The following is a 25,581-nucleotide window of genomic DNA, read 5'->3' on the forward strand; positions in this document are numbered from 1 at the left end:
GCTCTGCATTAATGGGTATTAAATCTGGACTGTATTTGCATTTACCTCATCCTCATTCCACTGTACATGTATTTAGTTGTGTTGAAATTTGAATGAATCCATCTATATTTCACCATACGAAGTGGGATTAGCAATAAGCAGCGTTACCGTTGTCACCCTAAAGGGTAATTTTGACCCTTTTTTTGGAATTTTGAACCTTTCTGTGACCCTTTTTTACTTCTTGTGCCTTGTAGAGATAACGTTTCGTTCCCCAATTTATCGATATCAGCTGATTTTATAGAGGAAAAACACAGGTGAATTGCCCGATGGCAGCGATCAATTGGAAAAACTCTGCATTCATTTTTGGAAATAGGCTCTGAATCAGATTTCACACTTGATTCAGAGCCAAGGAATGTCGATTAACCGAAATTACCCGTAAAAATTAATTTCCCGGATCTTCTCCAAAGAATGGCAATATCATTATGGGCGTATGAACATTCTATTTAATTCCAAAACTATCTTTTGTTGTTTAAGAGCGTTGCGTTAAAAACTGCAACTCTGCAAACAAATGTAAAGAAGAAATGCGTATAAGTTAAACAATTTTTAACTTTAACGCTTATAAATACTACGTCACGTTTGGAAACATAGAATGACGCTCGACTTCAGTCGTCAAAGTGGAAAATTCTTTAACTTTTGCTCGTTGTTTTTGCAGAATTTGTTTGCAGAGTTACAACGCTCAAAAACAAAGTTCAACGCGCTCATTTTGTTGGGCCTTTAGAAACAGCGATGATACTTCCCTCATATCAATGACACTACTTATTAAAGACATTTATACGGCTTACTAACTAAGGTAAATATATGCCTCAGAAGTGTCGCCAGCACTAGTAGGAGGAGGAGGAGGGAATAACCACCGCTGAAATATGGTTGGTGCTCCCGCCGGGGTTTGAACCCAGACGTTCAACGTCTGGGCTACGGTGGGCGTCAACTTCAGTATAGATGGATAAAACAAGATGAAATAACTTTATACGGCTTACTATCTAAGGTAAAAATGTGCCTCAGAAATGTCGCCAGCACTGGTAGGAGAAAAAGGGGATAACCACCGCTGAAATATTGTTGGTGCTCCCGCCGGGGTTTGAACCCAGGCGTTCAACGTCTGGGCTATGGTGGGCGTCAACTTCAGTATAGATGGGTAAAACAAGATGAAATAACTTCTCCAAATAAATAACCTTTATCTGACCCTTTTTAAAAAATCTCAACTGTAACCCTGGCTATAAGTCATCTTACCAGGGCTAGCACCTTCGTCCGCCAATGCCACCCTTAAATGCTGAACCCGTTGGGTGACCCCTTTGGTGGTCACAAATAAACGAATGAGGGGGCAAACGCCACCTTCTTGTTGGACAAGCCCTTGCTAATTTCAACACCTGGATGCATGCATATTGTATTGCTGTATAATAATATTATGCTGGGACTAGTGGTAGTGCGTGTTTAGCTAGCGAACTTACATATATGCTTTTCGTTAGTCCCTCGCACCACTGGGAAAACATCCGAATATTTTTAAAATAAACTTTTTTTCCGTGTTTATACAAAGTTGGCAAAGATATCACCTATGATTCCAAAATAAATACTTACAGCGCTTTGGTATTGTGCAGTTCCTTTTCATTTTCTCATATTGAGTTTCGGGATTAACTACCACAAGTGACATTGTGGTTGGTGCCTGCTCTTCCAATCTCACAACAGGACATAGTAAACATAGGTCATAGAATATATCGTCTTGCGTTTCATACGACACCGATGAGTTGGATCTTCCGGTCGAGATTTTTACATGGCAAAGTAAAACGCCAATGTTGCCAGCAATTCAAAAAAAAAAAAAAAATCTGTTGTTCTCGACAGGATTCGAACCCAGGTGGTCTACCTAAAAGTCTATATGATTTCTTAAATCCCGAGAACCAAAAAGCCCCGGTGGTAATGCGAGCACGATACCAACTCGGCTATCGGGACAACCGAGACAAATTATATCCTATTTTCATGTTCCCCTGTTGCTCCCTGTATCCTTGATCCGTGTTTTGCGAAGATTTTTCTCTCTAACAGAAAATTTGTAAATACTGGGGCCATAGATATAAACTCCAGCTTGCTTCGTATCCCATTCGTCCCATTCTGGGATTTCATTTCACTTTGGCTCTGTCTCTCTCTAAAATAATAATTAAACAGTTAAGACATTAGAGCGCATTACTCTCTCCCTCCCACTCTGGTGCTTGCATGCTTTTTAAGTTAAATCTTTATTTCGAAAATTTGCTTAGAAACATGTTTCTATGTATGTACTACAGCTATTGTTTTGTTTATTCTTCCTGTATAAAACAACAACAAGTACAAATTTCATTTGTAAATAATCAATCATCTAAACAACAACCAATTGTATTTTGTACCCTCTTCCTTCTTAATTTTTTCGTTTTTTTGTGTATAAAAATGGTATCATGCAATTGAAATTAAAAACAAAACAAAAAACCAAACCAACCCAAAAATTTGTAAATCACAACTATGTATGTATCTGCAAACACCACAACCCTTCTTCATCCATACCAAACTACACCACCGCCACCACCACTACCACTACCACTGCGACCGATGCGTACGATCTCACCTTGTAAATTGCTCTTCACCATATTGAATTGAAAAATTCCTCAATAAAACAAAATCTAATTTCACCACTATCGGTGTGTATGCGTGTGTGTGTGCGCGTGTGTGTGTAGCAACAATACCAACAGTAGTAGGGGCAACAAAAGCCATGCGAATCATCAACATCACTACCAACAACAAGAAAGTCAGCAGCAATCTTGTGCTCCTTCGTCAAATCATAACAAAAGTGATCATGACATCAGTAATCATCATCACAACCTCCACCATAATCACCACCAACATCATCTTCATCATCATTCTCCTCAAAACAGCAACAACAACAACAATAGTAGTAGTAGTAGCAATAGTAGAACATCCAAGTCAACAACAACTGCGGCCATACCACCAACTAAACGTTATTTAAAATATTCCACTAACCAAACACAAACCAACACCTACACCACTACAACTACCACCCACAACAACAATCATCAGCACTCCTCTTCGGCCAACACAACTACTACCTCTTCTTCCTACAATCACCCTAACGATAATAATTTCCGTTTAACTACTTCCAACACTAATTCCTCTTTTGCACACCTTTCTAATCATTACCATAACAATGTCACCTCAAATAATAATTCCTTGTACCACCATCATGATTCCTCCTATGTACATAAAAAATCATCAACCTCCTATCACAAATATCAATCACAAAAACACCAACCATCATCATCATCATCATCTTCATTATTTTATACCAACACCACCTCGTCCTCTATGAACACAACAACCAACAACAACAACCTAAAAAACTACAACAATTATTGTACGAACAAAAATTCCATCACCACAAATGTTCTTAGCTTTACCGAAACCGAGGAGGTCCTACAAATTGGCATGCACAAAGTTCTGGTCTATGTGAAAAATCATCGTGATGCCTGGCCATTTATGGATCCTGTAGAGGAAGATATTGCACCCAGATATTATTCCATAATAAGAAGGTAAGATCACAAAATCCAATTCATACAAAATACATTATTTTCATACATACATATATCATTGTCCTTGTGCCGAAAATTAATAGAAAGATATAATCCACGGTGAATGAGATGATGATAACAACCACCCATTGGTTTTCCATTCCATGTACTACTAATAATAATCTTTACCACAAATGCATAGAACATTCTATCGAACTCCCCCAAATCCACCATACTGTGCTGATCAATCTAAATGGACGGGTAATTTCTGAGGTAGACCGGAACCCGGTCACCAAATCCCAAATTTTTTCAGATTAGTGTTTGTGATTAACAATGATGATCCAAACAAAAGCTCTGTGAAATCGCTTAAGCAAATCTCCGAAATCTGGAGATGGGTTTCTCATAGACCCAACCAAAAGAACGTCTGGGGTTTTCTTCAGTCCAACCACAAATGGAGTAGGCACTCCCGGATGTGCCTCTCCCAAGACAACACATGACTCTCGAGTCGGTGGCCCCTTGCCGGCGATGTTTCCATCGGGCCAATCCGATGCATAGAACCGGCAGATATTTATAAAATATTGAAAAAACAAAAATTCCCCAAAATTTGATATTTCAGAGTAAATTCCATAAAATTTTGTCCAAGTTGACTTTCATATATTATTTCGTCATTTTCATTATCTAAACATGTGAAACATTCCCCCATTTCGTTTGTTCGTCTTTTCATTTCCCTTTTTTTTCGACCATTCACCCTAGTCTTGGCAGCGAGCAGGAGTAACGGTTTCGCTTGTTTAAAATTCAGCTCGATTTTTTCCCATACAATTTTTTTTATAAAATATTTTACTCTTTCTACTTTAAGGCCAATGGATCTTCTAAAAATGGAGGACAAACTGGATAATGGAGAATATCAGAAATTCAGTGATTTTCGCAATGATTTCAAATTGATTGTTAATAATTGTCGTCTCTATAATGGCAACGACAATGGTGAGTTTTGCAAATTCCCCACTCTACAACACATGACCGCTAACGCAAACATTTCCTGTTTCACTTCTCTCTTTTTCAGAATATACCGAAATGGTGAATAAATTGCAAGAGGCCTTTGACAAAGCCACCAAAAAATATTTCGATCATCTCTCCGATGACGATGAGGATGATCCGAATTTAGGTTATCCCGCGGCCGATGCCAAAATGAATGTGTTCCGTGAGAAATATTTCAATAAGAAGGCCAAAGATAAGGAGAACCAGGAATTGAGCAACAAAAAGAAATCCGGTCATAAATCACAGGATCGCAAAAGTAAACACAATCGCAAAGATAAATCTAAAGATGAGGGGGCCACAAGTGACGAAGAGGTTGGGGCGGCGGCCGTAGTGGACGAGCCTGCGCCAGAAGAGCAGCAGCCCCTTGGGGAACGCGAAGAAATCGAGGAGGAGGAAAGCGATCATAAGACCAGCAGCAAAAGAAAAAAGAAGGATAAGGATAAAAAACGCAAAAGAAAATCAAAATCAAACAAAAAAGGTGGCAAAACCATGCCATCGGATGATGAAATGGAAGCCCCAGCTGAAGAAATGGATGTTGATGAGGAGGAGGCAGCAGATGAGTTGGAGGAGAGTAGAAACTCTTCGAAAAAATCCAAGAGTTCCAAAGACTCCTCGAAGAAGGATAAAAAATCCAAAAAATCCAAATTGGGAAAATCAAAAAAGTCTTCGAAGAAATTAATAAAACCTACACGCCAAAAGGAAGACGAGTATGACTTCTCTGAGGAAGAGAATATGTTGGAAATGGAATCCGAGGAGGAAAACGATAACGAGGAAGATGAAAGTTTTGAAATGAAAAGTTCAAAGCGTGGCAAAACAAAATCAAAAGAATCCAAGACATCAACAAAATCAAATCAAAAGAAAAAGAATTCAGGGAAAAAGAAAGACAAAAAACCCAAAACCAAAACGAAAGGCAAATCGGCAAAGAACACAACTTCGAAAATGTCGGCTTCTGAAGAGGAGGATGATTCCTCTTCAGACGAGGATGATCGATTGAATTCCGATGTTGAACCCGAACCTGAAGAAGAACCGCCACCACCTCCCCCACCACCGCCAGCACCATCGAAAGTGGTCAACAAAAGAAAATCATCTCTAATGTCATCTCAAGATCTTCCTCCGCCGGCGGTGGCTGCCTTGGAGGCCTCAGCTTCGGAGTTGGAAGAGGAAATACACGATGACGATGATTCTCGCAGCATGTCACCCTTCAAAGTTGATCTGCACAAAAAATACTCGAAAAGTGCCCTTAATGACGATCTGTCGGAGTTATTGACCACAGTTAAGAAAGTGCAAAGCACCACCTCCACGACAGCAGCCGCATCAAATGTGCAAGCAAAATATGATTCCGATAGAGATGATTTCAAATCGATATCTAGTCACAGTTCAGCGGAATCCAGGGAACCCTCGCCGTTGCCAGCCAAAAGGAAGTCCGCTGGCAAAGCGAATAAAACCACCAAAAAGGAGAAGGAGAACAAGCGCAAGAGATCTAACTCATCTTCCTCAGTTGCCAAAGACAAAAAGAAAAAGCAATCTGAGAAGGACGCAGCAGCAGCGGCGGCCGCCGCCGAACAAGCAGAGCTGGAAATGCTTCTGCCGTTCTTAGACAAATATGAACTCATTAAGTATCGTAGAAGTCGGGCTTTGCTAAGCCAGCAAAGTGCGGCAGCAGCGGACCCAAAACCCCCTGCCAAATCAAGTAGTTCGCGCAAGAAGGATGCCACCAATAAGGCATCCGAGCCGGAGAAGACTCCCGATAAGCCTGAAACAACTCGTGGTAGAAAATCTCGCGACAATTCCAAAAAAGCCAAAAAGAACCTGGAGAAGACTTTGGAAGCCGAGGAACCACCGCCAAAAGAAGTTGCCGTTGCTACCAATGTAACGGAGAGTAAAAAAGAAACAGAAAAACCAAAGAAGGCAGCGCAAGCGAAGGAAGAGAAAATTGAGGAAATTGTTAAGCAAGAAGACATGCTACCAGCTGCAGATGTTGTAGAGGAAGAAAAAAAGACACCAATACGAGTTACCCCAAATTCCGTGGTGGATAGCAAAGAGAAAAAGGCAATAGCGGTTGATAAATTGCCACCAAAAAAGAAAGAAAAACTTAAAGCATTTGTCAAGGAGGCTACTCCTCCTCCAGAGCCGATAGAACCAGTGGAACAATCTGCTCCAAAACCAGTTCAAAAGACTGCTTCGGTCATAGCAGCAGCTGCAGCAGAGGTACCAAAAATAGAGGAATTAAAGGTGGAGGAAAAACCTCAGCCTCCGCCTCCTCCTAAGAAGGCCTTGCAGAAGAAAGCCACCGCCAATCAAGGTAACACCAACAAAAGAGGCGCCAATAAAAATATCGCCGCAAACAATGCTAAGGCCTTGGCAACAGCCTCTGCCAACTTGGAAGCGTTGGATGTGGAAACAGAGCAAACTCTCAAAGACATCAATCGTTGGCTGGAACATACACCAAGGTTTTCGGAATTTTCCTCGGCATCGAATTCTCCATCACGCTACATGATGGATGATTTTGATGCGAAGCTGGACGAGCCGGCTAGCACTAAGGATGACCTTATGCCGGTGAAACTTCAGGAGGCATTCGATGAGTTAGTGGCTGATAATAATTCCTCGTCTGACTCCAACCTACCAAAGAAAGACATACTCAATGAGTTGCTGCCTTCATCGACAGGGGCAAGAGCCACTTCACCACCCCACTCAACCACCTCGGGCCATTCGGTGGGCAGCACATCAGTAAATGCCTCCTCCAACTCTTCCTCAATTAATGCCCCCTCTATAGCCTCGCTGAATTCTGCGGCCGTAGCAAATACACCGCTACTGATACCACCTCCCACTACAATAGCCCCATCCCTGACGACTGTTACCATGCCCAAACCGAAGGAACCTTCTACGACGCAGCTACTGTTGCATCCTCCACCGCCACCTCACATAAAGAAGCAAATGGCCAAGGAAGACAAGCGAAAGTCTTTGAAAGAAAAACTACAGGCAGCTTCGAATACTCGAAGAAAAGACAACCTGTTGAGGACCATAGATCGCCTGCAGCCGGGCAAAGCCAAGGGTAATCTGATACAAAATGTCAATAAACCGGACGAATTGTTTGCCCTGGGACCTACCACCGCAAAAACGAAGGAAGTGAAAAATTCCTTGATAGTCGAGACGGCGGATAATGTGCCCAAGCTAAGTCTGGGTTCTGTGATTAAAACGGATGACTTTTCAATGGGTTCCACACCGTCGTTCATAGACGAATTGGCTAGTAAGACGGTGAGTAAGGCAGCCCTAAGTCCTTCTTTGGCACCGGACAAGGAAAAGGAAGGAGGGGAAGATATACCCAAACCCAAGGAAAATGTCTTGGAAGGCTTATTGCCCTTCCCCAAGGTGATTTCATCGCTTTCTGCGGTTACAGCGGCCGCAGCGGAGCGTGATAATGACAAAAATACAGAGGATTCGAAAAAGTTGGAAAAACCCAGACCATTTGAAGCTCTATTGAGCACTGCTGCTTCATCCAAGAAACCAAAGCCAGAGGGCTCGGGGACTTCGGCCACCAATGATGCCAAATCGGCCAAGGAGAAACCCAATTTGAGTGCTTGGTTGAAAGCATTCGGTGGTCCCAAGAAGGCCAAAAAGTCAGAGGACGAAGAGAAACAACCGCAGCAGCAAGACAGCAATGAGAGTAACTCGGAAAAATCTCATGAGAAAACATCTCTATCCTCGCTTTCGATGACCAATCATCCCAACAAAAGTCCCACTTCAAACTCTTTAATCGGGGAGACTTTCTCTTTGCCCTCGGCGCCGCGCCAGCGCAAAGCCAGCACTGGTAGTACCATATCGGAGAGGTCAAGCTTTAGTCAAGATCCCGACTCGCCACGCATCACCATAGAAGATCGCTATGGAACCTACAACACTGGCAGTTACACCTCGCCCATAGGAGCTTCACCCATTGGAGCCTCCCCTATAATGGTATCGCCTAAACCAGATGAGATTACGAAGCCGGCATCACCATATCCCCTGAATGGTACCATAAAGGTAAACTTTTATCAGGATACAACCACCAAAAGTAGTCCTGACAAAAGTTGCAGTCCTCGCGAAATGCCTTCGCCTTACCCGCAATATTCCCAACACATTTACTCTTCAGCTTCATCGCCAAATGTCTCAACACCCGAGTTGAGTGGCACCTCACCCTATGGAGGTGCCAATAGCTACAATCCCTCGGGTTCAGAGGCTTCAAAGACCCCGGTGTACTCGTCGACATCACCTTTGCCCAACCTCTACGATCAGTACAAACAGCCAAGGTCGCAGGAATCGGATTATAACAGCTCCATGAGCCCAAGTACGCCCAATCCCCACTCGCCTTATCAACAGCCTCAAAATTCGCCATATGCGACTCCACATGCAACACCGCATACAACACCTCAGCCACACCAAAGTCCATACCATCCACCCAATTCACCATATCAACAGCCGCAGCAATCGCCCTATCCTACGTCTAATGCTTCAAACACAGGGAATCATGCCCATAGCCCGGCCCATACACCACCCGTGGGATCTGCTGCCTCCAGTGTACACTCGCCTATCAATCAACAACAACATAGCCCTCTGCCCAATATGGACTCTCCGGCTTCGTCGGCGGCTACCCAGCCACCAACACCATTGGCCCATTCACCGGCGGAACAACAGCATTCGCCCTATCAACAGCCGGTAATGTCACCGTACCAACAACAGCCGCCAAGTGTGGGATCTGCAACACAGCAGCCAACGCCCCAGCCACAACCTCCCACATACAGCCAGACTTCAATAAACACGGCTGCCTCCAGTTACCATCCAACAGCGGTGGGTAGTTCCATGGGTTATGGCGCCGAGGCAAACAAAAACATGCAGCAACAAACATTGGACGAACAACAGAAACAGCAGCAGCTGCAACAACAACAACAATCTCAGTCCTCAAGTATTTATACACCGAAAATGGATACATCAACTGGAGGATCGAGTCTTTCGCAAGCATTGAACTCCTCCAATTCCAATGCCTATGTACCTCCACCCTCGCAAGCCAATGCTGGACAACAACTGCAGCAGACGCATAAGGACAATCGAGCGGAACAGGCCACAGCAGTGGATGCTCTACGGAATCTCTTTAGTCCCTCGTTACTAAGTAACTCTAATTCCAATTCTAACAGCAACAGCGGCAACACAAATAACTTGCCTGAGACCAATATGTCGGAGAGTAAAGCTAAGACCACAACCCCTAGCACAGCCGATTGGAGAGACTCCAATAGTAATAGTCAACAATCAACAGGCCGGTCTGTCGCTCCACATCAGCAAGTCAATCAACAACAGCAACAGCAGCAACATGGCAATCTGGTGAATCAAATGAATCAGCAACAACATCAGCAGCATCAACAACAACAGCAGTCTTTGATTCCGAAACCTGCCTACCCAACCTACGCCCAATATCAAGCTGAAGCTGCTAACAAAATGGCCGCTTCCGATGATTTGGTGGCGGGTTCAAAGGAGCTACACCAACCAAATCTGTCATCAAATACGACACCAACAAATACCAACAACAATACGTCGGCCAATAACAGTAATTATGGTCTTAACTCCAACAACAATATGTCGTCTTGTTCCACAACTGGTAGCACTGGGGACATGGCTGCATTTATGCAGCATATGCAACAACAGGTGCAAGCCCACAAAACGTCCATAACTGCTACAGCGAATACCACACACCAACAACAACAACAGCAGCAGGTAAGAACAAATGTTTCTACTCATACGCTATTGCAGCACAAAAACATGCACAAGTCCATGGTTACATGTGATTTTCTTGTAAAAATTCGTCCAAATTCGATTTTAAGAAAATTGTCCAAATTTTCTCAATTCGAAAAAATTTATTTTCATAAAAAATTTGATCGAAAGGCATGGACAATTTTGTCGAAACTGATTTTCATGGAACATGTTTTTGGCCAAATTTGATTTCCATTGAAAAAATGTTAAAGTTTTGGATTTTCTAGAAAATTTGGGGAAGATTTTTTTTTAATTTTGTCTTTCCTTTGCAGTATCATTAAAGTCTGATTCCTTTTCACTCTTTTGCAGTCTCCTCCATCACAGCAACAACAGCAGCAGCAGCAAAATCCACTAAAACGGGCCGGTGATGATTTACTAGAGATGGACTTCGGTGGAAGCACAGCCAGAAAACAGCAAAAATGCGACGAGCCAAATGCAAGACCTCAGCAAGCTGAATCAAATGTTCAGCAGTCGAGTCAGCAACAAACACAACAAAGTACTCTCTCCTCACTACTTTCACAGCCCAGTCAAATGCAACAGCAACAGCACCACCAACAACAACAACAACAGCAGCAGCAAACAAACCAATCCCAACAATCGCAAGATCAACAGCAACAACAACTGAGTAAATACTCGCAAATTTTTGATTCGTTTTTGGGATCCATGGCCTTTGGTAAACACTTGGGCAGTATTGCTCCGGAAAAAGCTTTTGCCATGTATAATCATGCGGCATCGCTAAGCTTTCCCAAGGACTATACCAAAGACACACAGCAACAGGGTTTGCAAATGCAGCAAGCACCACAACCACAGCAACAGCAATCTCATCAACAACAGCAAGGCCAGAAATCTATGCAAGCGGAGCAGCAGAGTAAACATTTGAATTCCTCTGGTGGTCATATGATGCAACAACAACCAAATGAGCAACAATCTATTCAACAACAACAACAACAGCAACAAAACATGCAGCAACAGCAACAAAACAAAGCTACGCTAGACTTGTTAAAGGCAACCTTGAATTATGGAAATTCTAGTCAGGCTGCCAGTAATCCCAATCTAATGCAACAATTGGGTCAGCAACCACAGCAAAAGGCTTCGGATGCCCTGCAACAACCTTTGAATATGTCCAATACGGACAATACATATATGGCGCATCAGCAACAACATCACTCTATGCAGCAGCAACAGCAGCAGCAACATAGCCTCTATGGGGCCAGCAATAAAATGGGTCAATCCCAGCAACAGCAGCAACATCAAATGTCATCACATACAGCTTATGGGCAACAACACCAACAGCAGCAGCAGCAGCAACAACAACATTCCGCCAGCAGCAATAGTGACAAGACAAGCACCACCAGTTCCAGTTCACTATCCTCCACGGGAGCCACCAATCACGATTCAAATTCAAACTCAAACTCCTCTGTTGCCTCTAGCAATGCTCTATTAAGTGCAATGACGGCAAGTCATCATCTGTCACATACCCATCATTTGTCCGCCTACAATAAACCTACACCGCCACCACCTCCCGCACAAGCCTATAACAATCCTGCCTCATCCTTGCTCCATCCATTGGGTGATCCCTCGTTGATGGGCTTAACCAGCTCGGCGGCGGTAAGCAATTACTATGACAAGACAATGCCACCGGCAGCCCATACATATAGCTCGGCGGCTACAGCCACCAAGGGTGTGGCGTCGGCTGCCTCACAGCTTTATTCCAACTCTGGAGGAGCAAGTATTTATGGTAATCCTCATCAAATGCCTACCTCCGCGTCAAATTATTTGCATAATTTGGCAGGAGCTAGTGGTGGTGGTGGTGCTGGGGCAGGAAATGTGGCAAATAACAGCGGAGCTGCATCGCAACAACAGAATCATGTGGCCTCTGTGGAGCATCAAAAGCCTGCCCCCGTTAAGAGAGGGCGTAAGAAGAAGGCTTCTACAATAGCAGCAGAAATGGCAGCGACGGCTGCCAAGCTCCAACAACAGCAAGCTGCCGCAGCTGCTCAACAACAGCAGCAGCAGGCTCATCAACAGCAACTGCAGCAGCAGCAGCAACAACAACAACAGCAGCAACAGCAGCAGCAGCACCAAAACCAGCAGTCACATCATCATCAATCGCAACAAGCCCAACAACAACAACAGCAACAAAATTTGCATACCTCTCAGTACAGCAATCCTGCCTCACAGAATAACGCCGTCGCCGCCGCTGCTGCCACGAGCTCAGTGCCAACAGCACATCAATTGCAAGCCCTGCAAAGTTTTCAACTTTATGCCGGACTCAAATCCACGGGCGTTGGCTCCCCCCTTTCCACCTCAAATTCATCACAAGCCACTGTGGCCTCCCAGAACTCATCCTCGGCTGCGGCCAATAACAATTCCTCTGCCTCAGCATCGACGGCCGCCTCGGCTGCCGCATTAGATGCTGCTGCAATATCATTAAAAACCGCTGCGGGAATGGTTCCCGGCAGTGCTTTCAATTTTGGCCACACACCCACTACGATGGGTCTGTATGGCGATCAGACGGGCTCAAGTTATCTGGATCAGTTTCGTGATGCCCCCAATCCCTATTATATGCCTCCAGCTCCCGCCCATCGCAGTAGTGCCTCGTCAAATGAAGCCAATTCCTCGGCAGCGGCTAGCGTTATGGACAAAACGCAATCGGCTTTAAGTTCCGCAACAGCCGCTGCCAATCCCTATAGTTTTCTAACGCATCCCTCAACGAGAACAGCGCCCTATAGCTTTATGAATGCCGCATCCCAGCTAGATGCTGCCAACAGTCAACTGTATCAACAATATTTGCGTCGCGACGATTACCACACACGCATGATGTCCTTCCCCTCACTGCTAACAGGACCGGTGGGAGCAGCCGCTGCGGCGGCCGCCGTTGGCTATGGTCAACCACCACCAACTGCATATAGGCCATCATTGGGCATACCGAAACCATACGATGCTGGAAATCCGCGTTCATGGTTCTAGCAGTGCGCCCAAAATGGGCAAACATCAGCAACAACAGGAGGAACTTTAGACGCGGATAATACGGATCAAATGAATCAAATGATGGCTTCCACGGCGGGGCCAGGTCAACAACAGCAGCAGCAGCACGTGCAACAGCATCAAACGCAAGTGGATGCAGGTAACACATTCTCATCGTAATTGGCCAAAGAAAAAAAAGAACCAAGTGCGTCGTTGATTGCTTTCCAAATTAAATTTGGTTGCTTATGGCGCAGCTGTTGTTACGCGATTTCAACGCTGGTCGTAGGAATATCTTTTTTGCTTGTAGATAATAACATAATCATACACACCAACACAATTCACTGATATTGAACCCTTGTCTTATTGCGATTACTTGCTTCCGAGTTGTTGTATATCGTGGGTTAGGCAAGAATTGTAATTGCTGCCTTGCGGCCCAAGGGTTTTTAATTCACATTCAGCTTTTGGGGAATACATGGTCGTTAGTCTTAACCAAAACGAAGGATGGAATTTCAGAAGATTTTTATAACAAAGTCTATGTTACAGGTGGGGCATAAACATACCTCCAGATCGAACAAAAAATAAAATCAGCTGATTTTGATATCTTGGCTTATGTTGTTGTTGTAACAGTGTGTTGCACACTGAGACGGCAGCCCTTGCCGATGAAGCAATCCATCGGGTCAATTTTAAATTGTAAAATTAAAATAGGATAAAATTTAAAACAAAAAATATTTTGAGAAATTTTAAATAAAAATAGAAAATTAAAATAAAAATATTAAAACTAAATATGTTTAAGAAATATAATAATTAATAGTATAAATACTGAAAATAAATATTTAAGAAATTAAAATATTAACAACAATTAAACTATGAAACAATAAATATTAAAAAACGTAGAAATGTTGAACAATTAAAAATTAAAAATGTCGAAAAAATAAAAATATTGGAAAATAGAAACTAACATTTTTTTAAATAATTACGTTTTAATTCTTTTTAAATATTTGTTTCTCTTTTAATTTGTTTAAATACTTTTAAATACAAAAATTAAAAAAAAAATTAAAAAAAGTTTTTTTTTTTATTTTTAGTATGAATTATTTCCAATTTGGGATTTGTTTTTCTTCAATTTTTTTTTAAACTTCAATTTTCTAAAAAAAACAAAAAAAAAATATTATAATTAAGAAAAAAATTGCTATAAAATAAAATCATAAAATCATTTCTGTTTGCGATTCTTTTTTAATAAAATAAAAAAATTTGAATAAAAAAAAATAAAACTAAACAATAAATTTAATAAAAAAAAAAATTAAAATAAAAAATCAAATTAAAAAATGTATATAAAAAAATTTTAAAATAAAAAAATTTAAAATAAAAAAATTTAACCTAAAAAAATAAGATAAAAAAAAATAAAACAAAAACAAAAATTGATAAAAATATAATGAATTTGTAGTATGAAAAAAAAAAACGAATTTAAAAAAGAATAATTAAAAAAATCTATAACAAAATAATAAAAAAAATTATATTATATTATAAAAATATATAAATTTTTATCATTTATGTATTATTGTTTTGAAAATTTATTTTTTTTAAATAAATTTTATAACATTTTTTATTTTAATTCTAATCCATTGGTGTGCGCCTTTGCATTACTTACTTACTTTAATTGGCTATGACGTTTTAGCTTTTGTTGTTCTTTTTCATTACATTTTGGTATTTTAATCAATTTTTCATTTTATTTTTATCATAAAAAAACAAGGAAATTGTTAAAAATATGAAGACAAATTGAGGAAATTAAGAAACATAAGAAATAGTTTAGGAAAATTAAAATTTATTTCTTCTATTTTTTAATTTTTTTTTATTAATATTTAAAAAAAAATATAAGTAAAATAAAAATGAAAACAGACCCCCAAAACTGAAAGGAAAACAAAACAGTCGTTAAAAAAATTGAAAATATTAAAAAAATATTTTTTTAAGTTTTGTTTAGTTTTCTTAAGGTAGTAAATATATACAACCATTCAGTGAATTAAAAAATTGGAAAAGTTTTAGAAACTTAAAAAAATTAAAAAAATCTTTAAAAATTAAAATTTAAATGTACAAAATAATAAAAAAACTGAAAATAATAGAGAAAAATATACAACATATTAAGAATTAATAAAAAATCAAAAAAAAAAAATAAATAAATAAAAATAATAGAAAAAATAAAAATGAACCAATTAAAATATAATAAATTAAAAATTCAAATTCAAAAATTAATGTTATAAATATTTAGCACAAGAAAGACCAATTATTATAAAAATAACACAAATATAATAAAAAACGATAAAAATAATAATAAAAAAGAAAATAAAATAATAATAAATAAATTAAAAAGATGCTAAAATAGTATAAGCAAATAAGAAAAAATAAACAACAAAAAAAAAAAAAAAATTAAAAAATAATAAAAAATTTTGGCTTTCATAATTATATTATATATCGGCATATATTATTTATTTATTATATATCTGTATATATTATTTAAAATTTGAGTACATTAAATAAATTACAATAAAATATGGCCAATAGTAAACTGTTCAGTGTGAACGTAGGGCGTCAACAAGCTCTCTCAATTGAGCTCTCAATATCATTATATTAAAGTATAATCAAATATTAAATAAAAGCTAGAGAAAAATAAATAGATAATATAAAAATTAAAAAAATATAATATAAAAAAATATAAAAATTTAAAATATAAAATTTAAAAATGTATTGAATTAAAATTTTTTACAAAATTAAAAGAGAATAGTTTAAAAGCTAAAAATTAAATAATAAATGAAAATAAAAACGTACTAAAACAAATAAATAAAATAGGAAAAAATACATATAATTAAAGAAAAAATAATAAAAAAAATATAAAATTAAGGTACAAAATATTAAATAAATATAAAATTAGAATATTAAAATTGAAAATAATATAAAACATTAAAAATAATACAAAAACAAAAATGACTAGAATAAAAAATAATAACATCAAAAATAAAAAAATTTTATAAAAAGTTATAAAAAGTTATAAAAAAATAATAAAAAAATATATTATTAAAAGAATAATTTAAACAATAATAACAAATAATAAATTGTTATAAAAAATATATAAAAAATCCAAAAAAAAAAAAAATAAAAAATAGTAAAAATAATAAAAAATTTAAAAAAATAACAAATAATGAAAAACATTAAGAAATAATAACAAATATTAAAAAATAATAATAATAATAAAAAAAAAAATTATAATAAAAATAAAAAAAAATTAATAAAAAAGTAATAAAAAACTGATAAAAAATTATAAAAGATAATAAAAAAAAATAACAAAAATAGAAAATAATAAAAAATAATAAAAAATAGTAAAATAAGTTAAGAAAAATAATACAAAAATTAAAAGGTTTTAAAAAATAAAAGAATACAGAAAAAATAGTAAAAAATAATAAAAAATTAATAAACAAATAATGAAAAATAATAACAAATATTAAAAAAATAATAAAAAATTATAATAAAAACGTAATAAAAAAATTATAAAAGATAATAAAAAAATAAAAAATATAAAATAATAAAAAATTAAAAATAATAAAAAATATTAAAAAAAAAATAAAAAAAAATAGAAAAAAATTAAAAAGTTATAAAAAATGAAAGAATATGCATTAAAAGAATACAAATAAAAAAAAAATAATGTAAAATTAAAAAAAAATAAAATAAATTAAAAAAAAATTAAAATAAATTAAAAAAATTAAAAGTGAAACAGTAAATTGAAAATAATACAAGCAATTAAAAATAATATAAGAAATTAAAAATAGTACAAAACAATTAAAAACAATGCAAATAAAACAATAATAAAATCTACAAAAATAATAATAAATAAATAAAAAAGAAATTAGAAAAAAATATTAAAATATAATAAAAAATATAAAAAGCTAGAGAAAAACCAAAAAAAATCAAAAAAAATTAAATTAACGTAAAAATTAAAAAAATATAAAAAAAAAACATTAAAAGAATATACAAATTTAAAAAATTTTACAAATATGAAGAAAAAAAAAAACAAAAAAATTTAAAATTAAAAATACGAAAAAATAAAGATAAAACAAAAAATTATAAACGAAACAAAAATTAAAAATAATACAAATAATAGAAATAATACGATCTATTAAAAATAATACAAATAAAATAATAACAAAAATAATAATAAACCAATAAGAAAAAAAAGAAGCAACTAAAAAATTAAGTAATAAACAAATAATAAAATAAAAAAAGTGTTATCTTTCATAATTAGAAAGAAATATTAAAATAAATTAAAAAATATAAAAAATTAAAGAAAAAAACAAAAAAAAAATAAATAAATTTAAAAATTTTAAAAAATATAAAAATTAAAAAAAAAATTTATTGAAGGAATTAAAAAGATATAAAAATATTAAAAATTTAAATAAATGTAAAAATTAAAAAATATAAAAAACTAAAAAAAATAAAAAGTTAATTAAATAAAAAAAAATTAAAAAGTTAATTAAATAAAAAAAAATTAAAAAGTTAATTAAATAAAAAAGGTTTAAATATAAAAAAGGTTTAAATATAAAAATAAAAAAAAAATTAAAAGGTATAAATATAAAAAAAATAATAAAGGTTAAAAATAAAAAAGATCTAAAAAAAAGAAAATTTTATAAAAAATATATAATATTTTAAAAAACTATAAAAGAAAAATAAAAATTTAATAATCAATAAAAAAAAAATAAAATAAAAAAAAATAAAATTACTAAAAAATAAAGAAGTAATAAAAAGGTATTATTTTTAATGATTAAAAAAGAAATATTAAAATAGCAAGCCAAATTGTTGTTCGTACCGAATTGACCCGATGGAATCCTCACACACTCAACACACTGCTACAACAACAACAAACTAAAAAAAAATTTAAATCGATTTTAAACCTACGTAATGAGAATAAATGATTTTTTTAAACTTTTTATATTTGATTTTTTTGCAATGTTGTTTTCAATTTTGCGCATCTTTTTCATTTTTTTTTTAACTTTTTCAATTTTTAAATATTTTTTAATTTTTCCGAATTTTTTATTTTATTTTTTTTTTATTACATTTATTTTTTTTTAATTTATTTTTTTAATTTTTTTATAATTTTTTTATTATTAAAAACAAAATAAAAGTCAATTTTAAACCTACGTAATGTGAATAATTGATTTTTTTTATATTTTATGTATTTGCTTTTTTTGCTATATTGTTTCCAGTTTTCCGGTTATTTTTCATTTTTTCTACTTAAATTTTTTTACTTTTTCTGAATTTTTTTTTTATTTAATTTCTTTACATTTTCTGAATTTTTTTTTTTTTATTTTATTTCATTTTTTTATTATTATTGAATTTTTTTATTTTATGTTATTTTTTTTTCCTTTTTTATAATTTTGTTTTTTTTTTTATTTTATTTAATTTTTTTATTATTAAAAACAAAATAAAAACTAATTTTAGACCTACATAATGTGAATAATTGATTTTTTTAAATTTTATGTATATGCTTTTTTTGCAATGTTGTTTCTAGTTTTCCGGTTCTTTTTCATTTTTTCTACCTAATTTTTTTTTGCTTTTTCTGAATTTTTTTTATTTTATTTTTTTATATATTTTATTTTTTTTTATTTTATTTTTTTATATATTTTATTTTTTTTATTTTATTGTTTTTTATTTTATTGTTTTTTATTTTATTTTTTTATAATTTTATTTTTTATATTTTTTCTTGTATTTTTTACTTTTTCCGAATTTTTATTTTAATATTATTTTTTTTTTATTTTTTATTAATTTTTGTATTTTTTTCTTGCATAAATTTTAATTTTTTTCAAAATTTTCTAACTTCCTTATTTTGAAAATTTTATAGATTTTTTAACTATGCTATTCAAAGTTAAACTTCTTAATTTTATTTTCAAAATGTTTTTAACCCATTTTATACCAATCTAATTTTAGCTATTTTTGGAATATATTTTTGTTCGTTCGGAAATATCTTAAAAGATGAAGTATATAGTAAAAAAACACAATTGATAGTGTAGCTATCATTTTTTAATTTAATTATTTTAAAATAATAATAATTTTTAATTAATTTTTTTTATGAAGAACCACAACAATTACTGGCCAACATCTCGACCATTGGTACAAAATGAGTTAAATATTAAATATATTTTTTAATAAATATATATTTTGTTTTGATTTGAAATTGCGCAAAATATTGTTGTTTGTCTGGTTTATTAAAGCCAGCTGATTTTATAGAGGGAAAACGAACTAAAGGATACAGGCTAGAACTATGAAAATAGAATTTCACACCTAAATGGGAGCTGTACAACTCTTGGGTTCAAGCAATTGTCTATAAGCTTTGTTGTTGACACATGGATTTATTTGAAATACAGATCCAGAGTGTTTTTTGTTAGAGTTTTTCAAACGTACTGATGATGAAATTTTTCAAGATTTTATTAAATGTTGTTTTTTTTTTAATCTTTATACATACTATATATGGAGATTTTCATTGTTCATTAGGGCTGATTATTTTCTTTCAAATAGTAATTAATTTTGTTTTTAATAACTCAAATTTTTTTCCAAGTGCAATTTTTGAACTGAAATTATTTTTAAAGTATTTCAAGTGTAAAAGAAAAAACAAACAAAACTAAACAATCCAAACAAATTATGTAATTGGGAATATTAAAATTTTTCAAATTTTTTTTGACATCCTTTTCTTTTTGAACACTCAAAGTATAAGATTTTGTTTATCACAAAACATTTTTGAAACTCTTTTTTTTTAAGGTTTTTGGTAAAAACTTTTATATCATTTATATATAATTTTCTTACTCAATTTAACTTAGAATGAACATGAGAAAGAAATTATAATTTTTTTCTCCTTCAAAGTACATATAACTTAAAAATACATATAAATATATATATAATATATTAAAATTTTTTTAGACTTATAGTTATAGTTTTTAGTGGAGAAAAAAATACAAAACCAAACAACTAAAAATTTAGCTATTACTTTCTAAGAGATTAAAAACAAACAAAATAAAAAATACACACTTTTTAATGTTAAGTTATATACATACAAATACATATAAACAAGTTAAACAAACAATAACATTTACAGCATTAATAATTTTTAAATTTAAAAGTTATATTATTAGTTTTAGTTTTTTTTTTTTTAATTTTTTTTTGTTATCACCTAAAACATTAACTAATATTAGCAAAAAAAGTCTTCTAAAATTTAAAATAAAATTTAATATTAAATTAAAAAAAAAAACATGCACTCATCTGCAAATATGCCTAAACTAGACAAGCTCTATTTAATAACAAACATTAATTTTAATTAAAAAGAAAATATTTAATATTTGCTATAACATTTGTTACTTTCATACTTTCTTTTTAGAATATATATAGGGATAAAGAAATCATCATATGATTTTTGCAACAGACCACAATAAGAATTTGTACATTTTTGTTTTTTTTTTTCTTATTTTTTTAAAAATTTTTTTTTGTATAACTTTTTAAGAGTATTGTATAAGAGAAATAGTGTATATATAGTTTTTGTAAACACAAATCATCATTTGTTGGTTTCAATTGATAAATTATAAATAAACAGAAAACAATAAACACCACAGTAATGAAACACAAAACGAAAGGCTTTGAAATTTTTCTAGAAACGGAAAGCAAGATTTAAAACGAAAAGCAAAACCAGCCACAATCCACAAAAAATAATCATAAAACAAGACAAGCAAAAGTTAACATTCCTCTCGATAAAAAAAACAAGCATCAAGCTAAATAGCAAAGAAATGAAACAAAAAAAAAAAAATAAATAATAAAAAAAAAAAATCATATTTTCATTTTGTTAACTTTATAAAAATCAAAAACAAAAATTAACTTTATAAAATTTAAGCCCAATTATCCCTGATATTAAAAAAAAAAATAAAACCTTTCTCCCCTTTTCTCCTAACCTCAAAAAACAAAAACAAGGAAGTGTCTTAGTTTTGATAAGAAGTCAATAATAAATATTTAGAAAAAGTAAACAAAAAAAAAAAAAAAATTATAAATTAAAAAAAAAACACACACAGACATCAAATCAACAAAAAAATAAAGTAACTTAAAGTAACTAAGAATCATGCATAGTAAATAAAAGTTAATTAATTTTAAATATTTTTTTTTAATCATAATTTAAAAAAAAACACACATTTCTCTATTCTTTAGAAATTTTATCAAAACAAAAGTTTCTTAAAAACAAACGAAATAAAAACCTATTGAAATTATCAACAAACCACAAAATTTTTTTAGTTGTAACAAAACTCATATTATCAATTTACTTTTATAATTTACTATTGTTTAATGGTTTTTATAGCCTTATTTTGTTATACTTTTTTCAAAACGGAAAAATGTACGTTTTCTCAAAACAAAAGAAAATAATGCATCTCTAATCCATGGTTATTAATTATTATCATTATTAAAAACAATTACACCACAAAAAAAAAAACACTAAAATATATTAAAACATAATTAAAACCATAAAAAGTACCTTAGTGTAAATTTAATTATAAAAACAAAACAAAAATGCAAGAAATACAAATAAACCGACAAACCAACAAATTACTCAAAACCTACAACAATTATATACGATATATAAAAAAAAACACACACATAAAAAACAAAAATCACCAACCAATAAAAATAAAAAAATATATATAGTTTGCTTATACTTTTAAAGTGCAGTTTTAATCTGCACCAACATAAAATTATAAAATTTAATATTAATAAAAAAAGAAAAAAAAACAAAAATAAACCAGAAACATAAAATAAATTATATATTGACATATTGACAAAAAAAAGAATTCAATAATTTGGTTTTATTTACAATTCAATTTAAGTGGTTTACCATTTACATTTACCATTTACATTTACTTTCTTTTAAAAAATTCGCAATTACTTTTTGGGCAAACCAATACAATCAGGGCCTGTGTTCTTGTTAACGTACACAATAATGTGCAATATTATGTGTGTTTCGTCTAAAGAACAACAAGTAAAAGCATAAAAGCGGCCGGGCCGAATCTTACAAACCCTCCACCAAGTTGTTGTAGCAGTGTGTGGTACACTGAGGCGGCAGCCCTTGCCGATGAAGGAATTCATCGGGTCAATCCGGTACATACAACCGGCTGCCATGGGATTGGCACCATAGATCGCATTTGTCGAGTTCTCTTCCCGATATCTCTTTTTAGACAAAGGATAAAAAGAAAAGAATTGCTATAATATTGTAGCTATATCAAGTTATGGCCTGATTCCGACTCGGAAAATGGAATTAAATGTTGGCGACCATAGCAGAAGTCATTGTGTAAAATTTCAGCCTATTCGAGTAAGAAGTGCGTCCTTTAGGGGCTCTAGAAGTAAAAAGGAGAGATCGGTTTATATGGGAGCTGTATCAGGCCATAGACCGATTCGGACTATATTTGACATGCATGTTAATGCATGGTCATGGGAGAAGCCTTTGTACAAAATTTCAGCTAAAACGGATAATAATTACGCCCTCTGGTGGCTCAAGAAGTCAAGACCACAGATCGGTTTATATGGCAGCTATATCAGGTTATGTATCGATTTGAACCATATTTGGCACAGCTGTTAAAAGTCATATTGAAACACTTCATGCAAAATATCAGCCAAATCGGATAAGAATTGCGCCCTCTAGTGGCTTAAGAAGTCAAGATTCAAGCGAAATTTTGCCTTTAAAAAGTCCTAGCAAGCTCACTGCCTCAAATTTCGGCGAAATCGTACAATAAATGCGCCTTTTATGGACCCATCAACTTAAATTGGGAGTTCGGTATATATGACTGCTATATCCAAATCTGGACCGATCTGGTCCATCTTCAAGAAGGATATCGAGGGGCCTCAATTCCAGCGAAATCGAACAAGAAAGGTGGCTTTTATGGGATCAAGACCTTAAATCGACCAATCGTACTATATGACAGCTATGTCCAAATCTGAACCGATCTGAGGCTAATTAAAACAAAAAAAAGGGTGCTAAGTTCCGCCGGGCCGAATCGTATATACCCTCCCCATGGATCGCATTTGCCGAATTCTTTTCCCGGTATCTATTTTAAGGCGAATAAAGAATAAAAGAAAATAATTGCTATGCTATTGGAGCTATATCAAGTTATGTTCCGATTCTGACTTGAATGTTGGAGACCATCGTAGAAATCATTGTGCAAAATTTCAGCCAAATCGAATAAGAATAAGAATTGCTCCCTTTAGGGGCTCAAGATGGAAAATAGGGAGATCGGTTAATAGGGGAGCTGTATCAGGCTTTAAACCGATGCGGATCACATTTGAGACGTATGTTTAAGGTCATGGGAGAAGTGGTTGTACAAAATTTCAGCCAAATCGGATAAGAATTGCGCCCTCTAGAGGCTCAAGAAGTCAAGACCACAGATCGGTTTATATGACAGCTATATCAGGTTATGGACCGATTTGAACCATACTTAGCACAGTTGTTGGAAATCATTATAAAACACCTCTGGACCGATCTAAGCCAAATTGAAAAAATGAAGAAAGGCGTAACACAACTCATTGTCCCGAATTTCAGCGAAATCGGACAATAAATACGCATTTTATGGGCCCAAGACCTTAAATCGAATTGAACCGATTTGGGCCAAACTGTAGAAGGATGTCGAATGGCCTAACACAACTCACTGTGTCAAATTTCAGCAAAATCGGATAATAAATGTGGCTTTAATGGGCCTAAAACCTTAAATCGGCAGATCGTTCTACAATATATGGGGGCTATATCAAGGTATAGGCCCAAATAGCCCATCTTCGAACTTAACCTGTCTATCGACAAAAATGAATGCAAAGTTTCAGATCAATATCTCTTTTTTTTTAAAGACTCAACAGAAAGGCGAACGGACGGATATGGCTAGAGCGTTATTGTTGTAGCCACATTTTTATGTGGAGGCGACGGTCCTCGGCGGTCCAAAGGATCGATCGGCGCGGTAAGAGGGTAGCCATTGGTTATTTGAAGACGCCAATAACACGTCTTGTAATATCGAGCATCATAGGCACTCAGTATTTGTGCAAGAGCCGGTGCCGCCCGCCCTCTCACTAAGGCTATCCGCTCGATACCGCTGATTGTCTACGACTGCCGTTGTGGCTACTCCGTATAGAACATTCGACTACCCGCAGCCTGTGGACGCGCCCCGTATCTAGTAGCGAAGTTTCTCCTGACAGCAATGGACACCACACAGATCGGAACTCAATGTGCCAGCTTGTGTGGCTCACAGCTCACCCCTGCCGGGGCTAGTTGGTCTTAGATTTTACGACGATCAAGAATATATATACTTTATAGGGTCAGAAATATATTAAGATGAATTGCAAACGGAATGACGAAATGAATTTACTCCCATTTTTCGATGGTGGGTATAAAAATAAATTTATATCGTGCCCAAATTGATTTTTCTTGAAAAATCTAATGTAATTCCTTGTTACCCTGTGTTTAAAAAAACGAGGCATACTTTTAGGATGATAATAAGGAATGTTATGAAATAAGATTTAAAACTATAGCGACATCTACTGGAAAAAGATGTATATGTATCAGACTGGTTTATGTCTTTACTTAAAACGAATTAGGCGTGACCTGAAACGGAGCTGGCAGCGAAGTTTCCCCCAACTTAAAACTAAGACGACACCTACTGGAAAAAAGATGTATGACACTGGTTTATGCCTTTACTTAAAGCGAGTTAGGCGTGACTTGAAAAGGAGAAGAGTTGGCATTAGATCGAAATTCGGGATGACCAGCGGCAAAAGTTAAGAACACAACATGTTTGAATTGCTTACGATATTTCGTTTTTCCTTTTATTCCATCTTTCGGTTGTAAAGAAACAAAGCAAAATACGAAAAAATGTTCGAACAAATGACCGAATTAAAACAAAAAAACCCAAAAATTTTGCAAAAAAGGGAATCCAATTGGAATACGTCGAACAGTATTCCTACTTCTTTTTTTACCCTCTTTGTACCAAAGAGGGATTCATTATCAATAGTGTTTTTGTGCCTTTCTTGGCAATATCGTAAAAAAAATTAAGAGAAATTAGGGTGCAACATGTCGTTTACGATATCGAACATTTTATTGGTTTTTTGTTTTGTTCTTCGTTCGGCGGCCATGTTTGGTGTCAAACATCGAACTTTGATTGCTAAAACAGTTTACATCTAATGCCTGAAATTA

General features: G+C 34.1%; 1 protein-coding gene across 3 annotated transcripts in view; it reads left to right on the top strand.

The window, feature by feature from the left end:
• The window catches only part of LOC106093562 (microtubule-associated protein futsch), a 33,928-nt gene extending 19,414 nt beyond the window's left edge, over nucleotides 1-14,514 (top strand). For 2 of the 3 annotated variants that reach the window (XM_059370093.1, XM_059370096.1), the window contains exons 7-10: nucleotides 3,459-3,596; nucleotides 4,432-4,556; nucleotides 4,636-10,349; nucleotides 10,695-14,514. In XM_059370093.1, coding sequence (XP_059226076.1) covers nucleotides 3,459-3,596; nucleotides 4,432-4,556; nucleotides 4,636-10,349; nucleotides 10,695-13,355 — 8,638 coding nt within the window. In that variant the 3' untranslated portion in view covers nucleotides 13,356-14,514. The remainder of the gene's footprint in view (nucleotides 1-3,458; nucleotides 3,597-4,431; nucleotides 4,557-4,635; nucleotides 10,350-10,694) is intronic. The other variant, XM_059370097.1, reaches the window with a different exon arrangement.
• The last annotated feature ends 11,067 nt before the right edge of the window (nucleotides 14,515-25,581 follow it).

Source organism: Stomoxys calcitrans, chromosome 1 (assembly GCF_963082655.1).
Source record: "Stomoxys calcitrans chromosome 1, idStoCalc2.1, whole genome shotgun sequence".
Lineage (NCBI taxonomy): Eukaryota > Metazoa > Arthropoda > Insecta > Diptera > Muscidae > Stomoxys > Stomoxys calcitrans.